The sequence below is a fragment of the Aristolochia californica genome, unplaced genomic scaffold, assembly GCF_029961685.1.
Source record: "Aristolochia californica isolate CCGP_79_NKW_82.1479 unplaced genomic scaffold, dmAriCali1.0.hap1 SCAF_4, whole genome shotgun sequence".
Lineage (NCBI taxonomy): Eukaryota > Viridiplantae > Streptophyta > Magnoliopsida > Piperales > Aristolochiaceae > Aristolochia > Aristolochia californica.
The window spans coordinates 10,326,526-10,334,638 of record NW_027182103.1 but is presented as its reverse complement, the minus strand read 5'-3'; the positions used below and the strand labels follow the sequence as shown (position 1 = coordinate 10,334,638).

General features: G+C 36.2%; 1 protein-coding gene across 1 annotated transcript; it reads right to left on the bottom strand.

Annotated features, from left to right (window-relative positions):
* Nucleotides 1-2,668: 2,668 nt before the first annotated feature.
* On the bottom strand, nucleotides 2,669-4,376 carry LOC137963101 (uncharacterized). Its single transcript, XM_068810280.1, has 3 exons — nucleotides 4,242-4,376; nucleotides 3,707-3,832; nucleotides 2,669-3,499 (listed from the first exon to the last, which is right to left on the bottom strand). The coding sequence occupies exons 1-3, from the start codon at nucleotides 4,374-4,376 to the stop codon at nucleotides 2,669-2,671; spliced, it is 1,092 nt and encodes a 363-aa protein (XP_068666381.1).
* Nucleotides 4,377-8,113: the final 3,737 nt, after the last annotated feature.

The window sequence follows — 8,113 nt, the reverse complement described above, 5'->3', positions numbered from 1 at the left end:
AACGAGAACACAACTTACCCGGAAACAAACGAAGCCATGAATGGTATAGAAGGAATTTTTGACCAACTTTAAACTACTTCCTAGAGATCATCTTTTCGTTGAAAATCCTTGCACTCTCATAGGAAACATTTCGAATTTCCTCTAACTCTTGCAGTTGCAACTTCCTGTGTTCTCCACTTTCATCTGTCTTCATGTTGAAACTCTTGATAGCCCAATAAACCTTGTATTCTAACTCAACTGGAAGGTGGCATGGTTTCCCAAACACCAACTGATAAGGTGACATACCAATAGCATCTTATACGAAGTCCTATATGCCCACAAGGCATCATCCCAGCGCAAACTCCAATTTTTTCTGCTTGGATTGACCACTTTTTTAATGATGGACTTGATCTCTCTATTTGACACTTCCACTTGTCCACTAGTTTGTAGATGACAGGCAGTTGACACCATGTGGGTCACATGGTACTTTCTCAGCAAAGTCTCCACAGTTGAATTACAAAAGTGAGTGCCTCGATCACTTATTAGAGCTCTTAGAATTCCAAACCTAGAGAATATGTTAGACTTGATAAAATTTATAACAATTTTAGAATCATGAGTCCTGGTAGCCTTAGCTTCCACCCATTTTGAAACATAATCAACAAAAAGAAAAATTTAAACATAACCAAAAGATACAGGGAATGGTCCCATGAAATCGATGCCCTAAACATAAAAAATTTCACAAATGGCATCTCATTCTTTGGGGATATATTACTTGTCTTTTTACAATGTTTGCACGACTTACAAAAAGAATATGAATCTCAGAATAAAGACGGCCAATAAAAACCACATTCTAGCACTTTTCTTGCCGTCCTCTTAGCTCCAAAGTGACCTCCACAAGCATAAGAATGACAAAAGGTGAGTCATCCCACGCATAGTATTTGGCATCACTCTTGACTTTATCTCTTTGAGCCCTAGACAAACCAAGAGGTAAAATATTAGTAACCAAATAATTTATAATATTCACATACCAAGGTAATGCCACACTCACGGACAACAATTGCTCATCTAGGAGCGTTTCCTGCAAATGAAGTTTATCCTACACATGAACTTAAGACTCAAATGATCTGTGACACGATTTTCTGTCCCTTTTTTGTCTTTGATCTCCATATCAAATTCACTCAAGCGAAGTATCCATCTTATTAGTCTTGGTTTTTCCTCTTTCTTCATCATAAAATAATGGAGAGTTGCATGATCAGAGTAAACAATGACTTTAGTACCAAGCAAATAAGATCAAAACTTTTCTAAAGCAAAAACAACAGCTAAAAGTTCTTTTTTAGTGGTAGAATAATACGTCTGGGCATCATTCAAAGTCCTGGAAGCATAATAAATGGCATGGGATGTTTTTCTAATTCTTTGACCCAAAACGGCGTCTGCTGCATAATCACTTGCGTCACACATTATCTCAAAAGGGACGTTCCACTCAGGGGCAGAAGTCAACAGTTCTGTCAGCTTGTCAAACACCTTTTTGCACACCTCATCGAACTCAAAAGACATCCTTTTGTAACAAATTGCACAGGGGTAATGCTATTTTGGAGAAGTCCTTGATGAATCTGCAATAGAAACCTACATGTCCAAGAAACGAACAAACTTCCTTCACACCAGTGGGATAAGGTGAAGATTGAATAATATCAATTTTAGCTTTGTCTACCTCAATTCCCCTAGATGAAACAACATGACCCAAAGCTGTGCCTTGTTCAACCATAAAATGATATTTTTCATAATTTAACACAAGGTTGGTTTCTATGCATCTTTGAAGAAAAAGTGTAAGGTTATGCAAACAAGTATCAAAGGAGTCTCCATAAACTGTGAAATCATCCATAAATACTTCTATGATATGCTCAATATAATATGAATATGCTAACCATACACCTTTGGAAAGTGTTTGGAGCATAGCAAAGGCCAAAGGGCATGTGGCGATATGCAAAAGTCCGGAATGGGCATGTAAAAGTTGTCTTTTCTTGATCCCCTGGAGAATTGCAATCTGAAAACAACCTGAATAACCATCAAGAAAATAATAGTAAGAATGGCCAGCTAACCTTTCAACCATTTCATCAATAAAAGGCAAAGGGAAGTGGTCCTTGCGTAGTTACAGTATTTAATTTTCTATAATCTATACAAACCCGCCACCCATTCTGAACACGGGTAGGAACTAAATCAATATTCTAATTTTTTACAACAGTTATTCCAATCTTTTAAGGAACCACTTTAACTGGGCTAACCCATGTGCTATCCAAAATAAGATAAATCACTCCAACTTCAAGAAGTTTGAGGATCTCCTTCTTCACTACATCCATCATGGGCGGGTTCAATCTTCTTTGCGGTTGATGGGAAGCCTTTGCTCCCTCTTCAAGTTAGATACGAAGCATGCATGTAGACGGGCTAATTCCTTTAATATCTGAAATTGTCCAACCAATAGCCGTCTTATGCTCCTTAAGGACCTACACAAGCTTTTCTTCTTGTGGTGCACTAATTTTACTAAAGATGATCACCGGTAATGTTTCTCCATCTCCATGGAACACGTACTTGAGGTGACTGGGGAGAGCTTCAAATCTGGAGTGGGAGCCTAAAAAACAGAGGGTAAAGACCTCTCATTAGAAACTGGTAATGCAACATAAATAACGTTACTTGACTACTGTAACTGTGGAATATCATTTAATTCTGCAACAGTTTCCTGCAAATCAGAACTCAAGGCTAACTGCTCATTCTCTTTCTCAAGATTCTTACTAATGGCAACATCCAATTCATCTTTTCCATCAAGTTCATAAACTTCCTGTGCGAAATAATCAATCACATCAATAGAATAATCATGATTATCATCATCAGAATATTTCATGGTATCATAAATGTTGGACTTAACAATTTCACCATCAAATTCCATGGTAAGTGTGACACTATGAACATCTATCTTAGTCTTGGATGACTTTAAGAATGGTCTTCCTAACAAAATAGGAGCACTTTGATCACCATTTTCCATATCAAACACATACAAATGAGTAGGGAAAATCAAATCATTAACTTGCACAAGAACACCGTCAACTACACCCATAGGATAGGCATTAGATCTATCAGTCAATTGAATCACAACACCAATTTTATTCAAATGTCCAAGTTTCAAAGAAGCATGTATAGAATATGGCATGACATTAATTGAAGCTCCTAAATCTTTCATGGCCTTCTCAAATCCTGGGTTACCTAACGTAAAAGGGATAGTAAACATACTAGGATCTTTGCACTTCATAGGGAGGTTTCTTTGAATAACTGTAGAAACATTCTCCCCTACTCTCACCTTCTCACATCCTTTAAGTTTCTGTTTCTTCTTAATTGTGCACAGTTCTTTAAGGAATTTAGCATAACAAGGCACTTGTTTAATAGCATATAAAATTGGAATATTTACCTCACATCTATGGAAAGTCTCATATAAATCTTTATTTTGCCCATCTTTTCTAGAAACTGCCAAAGCCTGAGGAAAAGGAGGATCTGGTTTATAATCATAAAGAGGTGGAAACTTACGCTTAGGTATGTCATCATCATTGGGAAATTTCTTGTCAGCAATGATGTTTTTCTACTTTTCTTGCTTCGACGATGCAAGGGCAGCCTTTAACGGAATCTCAACTTCTTTACCACTTCTCGAAATGATTGCACTTGCATTTTCTCTTGGATTTATTACCGTTTGAGAGGGTAATTTCCTCGAATTTTGCACCTCTACCTGACTAATTGTGATTGCCATCTGGCCCATCTGATTGTCCAAACTTTGAATACTGGCCCTTGCCTTTTGTTGAAATTGTTTCATCTCCTGTTGAAATTGCAAAGTATTAGTGTCAAGAGACTTAACAATATCTTCTATAGACATACCAGAATTGGAAGTTTGGCCTAGTTGTTGCTGCTTATATTGCTGGTAACTTGGGGTGATTTTGAGTCGCGGGCTGATTAAATTGTGGGTTCCCATGGCTAAGGTTGGGATGATCCCTCCATCCCATGTTATATGTTTTTGAATAGGGATCATACTTCTTTTGTGATTGTCGAGGAAAACCTCCCGCCGCATTCACTTTATCAGTGGGCTCCTCTTGAAGAGTTGGGTACATATCGGTTGGATGCCCTACTACTAAACAAATCCTACAAGCCTTCGCTATTTGCTTATTACCTAAAGCCATTTGATGAACAAGAGAGACTTGCAATTTTTGTTCAAGGGAGGAAATATTTACCTGATTAACATTCTTAGATGGAAGGTCAAGCCTAGTGCCAAATTTTTGAGAATTGGCTGCCATATTTGCAATCAAGTTTCTCGCGGCCTCAAGAGTTTTATCCACCAAAGCTCCTCCATTAGCCGCATCAATCATGCTCCTATCAATGGGTAGAAGGCCCTCATAGAAATACTGGATAAGAAGTTGCCTGCTAATTTGATGATGGGGGCAGCTTGCACATAATTTCTTCAAACGTTCCTAGTATTCATGTAGGGACTCTCTGTTATGTTGCCTTACACCACAAATATCTTTCCGAATGTTGGCTGCCCTTGAAGCTGGGAAATATTTCTCAAAAAACAATCTCTTCATCTCGTCCCATGTGGTAATACTCTGGGAGGGTAGATAATAGAGCCAATCCTTAGCCGAATCTTTCAAAGAAAATGGAAAGGCTCGTAATTTAATTTTCTCTTCAGTCACCCCGTGGGTTTCATACTTGTGCATACCACATGAAACTCCTTTAGATGCTTGTGAGGATCTTCACTTGCAAGACCACGGAAAGTGGGCAAGAGATGTATTATTCTGGATTTTAATTCAAATGTAGTAGTAGCATTTAAAGTAGAGAACGTTATGCATAGGGTTGTTGATTCAAATCAGGGGTTGCAAGCTCTTTCAAAGTTCAATTTCCAGCCATGACTTCCTCCTCTAAATCAAATTCGATATCAAATGGGGAATCAAGAGCTAGATCGTTCTCTTCAGAATTACTCTAAGTTTCTCTCCTTAACCTGCCCAAAGTTCTCTCTATTTCTGGATCGCACTGCAAATCACCTTGATTATAAGATTGAGATACAATCATAAAAAATCAAGGGTACTCTAATAAAACATGAAAAAATAAACAGGATTTTTTTTTTTGAAAATTTCAAGAACAAAATAAGGATCACAAGAAGCACAAAAATCAATTAGAATCACTCCTTGGCAACGGTGCCAAAATTTGGTGTGTTGTCGTAGGCAACCAAAAATAAAACCTATACTCCTAAAAATATATGTAGTAGTGTGAGTAAGGATCGTTCCCATGAAGAGTGATTAGTCTAATTTAATGCTCCATGAACAAGGACGGGTGGGGGGGAGTTTGAGTATAACGAAAACAGTTTTAAGAAAAATAACAAAGAAATAATTCAAATTAAGGGACTGAAACAAATCAAAAGAACAAACCTTAGTCTAAGTTAATATCCACCATCAGAATTTCACAACTGATTATCGATGCAAGCATATATCAATTCACACTTTAGTATTCACCTTTGGAACTATCTTCCTATCTCTCCTTAGTCGTAGTTAATTAGAAAAAAAATGATCCAATTAATCCTACCTACTAAGCAACCCAAGACAAGCGCTAAAGGTTTAATTTAGCAGTAGCCTTAAGAATAAGAGAGATCGATGAAACTAAACAACACAAGCACAAGAGGCTGCATTTAATTTACTCCAGCATTCTTCTTAAGATCTAATAATTACTGTCGCAGCAAATCATCAAATCTCAATTGCTTCACAAGTTGGAGGAATCAAACAATTACGGATTTGACATCTAACCCAATAGTAGATTGCAACGAGTAATAAACTAGTAGGTGTCCTAGTGATTAAACGAGACAATCATGAAAAAATTATAGAAGAACATCTGATACTCAAAACATAAATTGAATGATGAAAACAAATCAGATCTCACAGTTTTATTGATTTCGATGGCTTCAGTTTCCTTTGACCAAGTCTGAAAGTTTAGCCACGCAAGGCCATGAAGAAAATTGAAGGAAAAACTAGAGAAAAGAGGAGGAAAATCTGGAGAAGGGAAAAAAGAGGGGGGTCGGCCGAACTCTCCTTCTTCTTACTTCTCTTCTTAGTCCCAGAAGGTTTAGGGTTTTCCTCTTTTTATTCCCCTCCCCCCCCTTCCCCCCCCTTTCCTGTCCCAGGACTTCTTCGTGCACATGCCATGACTTCAAGCTAGATTTTGATTTGGATGAAACCAGTATCTCTCAAATTTTTTAACAATAAAGTTGTAAATTTTTTTATTGGCTTTCCATATCATCATGAATCATCTCTATCAAAGCTCGGATGAGAGAGTTATGTCCAGATTATGAAGCAATGTTGAAATTGTCCTTAATCGCCCAATTAACTTCGTTTTGCACTTAACGCCTCCATTTTCATCCTAAATCAAAATATAAGAATAATGAGTATATTTAGGCACCAAATAATTATAAAATCCTAAGCATTAAGGGAGAAAAATATGACATTTTGCATTCTCATCAGTATTCACCACCTAAGAACCCATGTTTGGGAAATTCCACGAGTATCAGTTTTATTAGCATGGAATTTACAAGAAAGAGATTTCGACTCTCTTTCCAGCCATGCATTTGCTAAAATACACAATTAATAAATAATCTCTCTAAGAGATTAGCTAGATTCTAGTTGTAGCAAGCCCTTTATCTAGATTTTAACAAGGTTTTAGATGAACCTATCAAGAAAATGAAAATTACACAACAAAGAAGAATTTACACCATTTAAATTTCTGGAGAGCCAACCTTCTCCTTGCTTTATTCAAGCCTCCAGATTTTAATGCACAATTGTAATGAATAGGACCTTGACTATATGTGCAAGAAATGGAATAAGAGAAAGGATGAAATGGTATTACAAAAATCCATTTCTTTCTCAAAATATGACCTTGGAAGGAATTTGAAGTAATTAAGAATTGAATTTAGTTTATATTCCAATAAAAGTTCATTAAATTCTAAAAATGACGTTCATTGGGGTATTTATAACTTTCTCAAGCAAAACTATCCATTTTTAGCTTGTTTGTGAAAAACCGACTTTACATTGATCAATCAATAATGTGTAACAACTATATTGTTGTAAGAAAATGATTTATTGATCAATAAATACCCTCACATTTGTTTGAAAACTAATATTGATTGATCAATAGGGTTTAGGGGTGTATTGAATTTTTACAAAATTAAACTTCATTGTGCAAGAATTTAAGTAAATAAAAAATGAAGTATCGATACAAAAATCCACACACCACAAATAACACCAAGTGTTTCGTTGATGATGTTCCCCTATTGGTATTCACCATCTAAGAACCCATGCTCGGGAAATTCCACCAATATCATCTCTATTAGCTTGGAATTTACATGAATGAGATTTTGATGATCTTTCCAGTGATTTGTATGCCTAAAAACATGATTACAAAATTATCTCTCTATGAGATTAGCTAGATTCGAGCTCAAGGTAGCCTTTCTATCTAGATTTGAATAAGGTTTTTGATGGACCTATCAAGAAAATGAGAATTACACAACAAGGAAGAATTTACACCCTTTAAATTTTTGGAGAGACAACCTTCTCCTTGCTTTATCCAAGCCTCCAACCTTTGATGCACAATAGTGATTAATAGGAGTTTGACTACAGATGCAAGGAGTGGACTTTTGAAAAAGGATGAAATGATTTAGCAAAATACTCTTTCTTTCTCTAAGTGGGGACTTAGGACGAAATTTCAAGTGATTAAGAATAGAATGCACTAGGTATGCTAACAAAAGTTCATTAAGTTCTAAAAGTGATGGTCAATGGGGTATTTATAAGTTTCCCAAGAAAAACAATCCATTTTTGGCCTGTCTGTGAAAAATAGACTTTACATTTATCAATCAATCATGTGTAACAACTATATTTTGGTAAAAGAATGACTTATTGATCAATCAAAATCCTCTCGCTGGGTTTGACAACTTAGGTTGATTGATCAGCAGGGTTTAAGGTTTGGGGTTTAGGGGGTGAATTGAGTTTTTACAAAATTAAAATTCAGTATGCAAAAATTTAAGTAAATATAAAATGCAAGTATTGAGACAAAAATTCACACCCCATAA

Coding starts and splice junctions, on each gene's coding strand:
- LOC137963101 (XM_068810280.1), bottom strand. CDS start 4,376: ATGATTGATGCGGCTAATGGAGGAGCTTTGGTGGATAAAACTCTTGAG. Junction 3,833..4,241: donor CATCTAAGAATGTTAATCAG/GTAAATATTTCC, acceptor CAATTTCAACAG/GAGATGAAACAATTTCAACA. Junction 3,500..3,706: donor GGAAATTACCCTCTCAAACG/GTAATAAATCCA, acceptor CCTTTTCCTCAG/GCTTTGGCAGTTTCTAGAAA.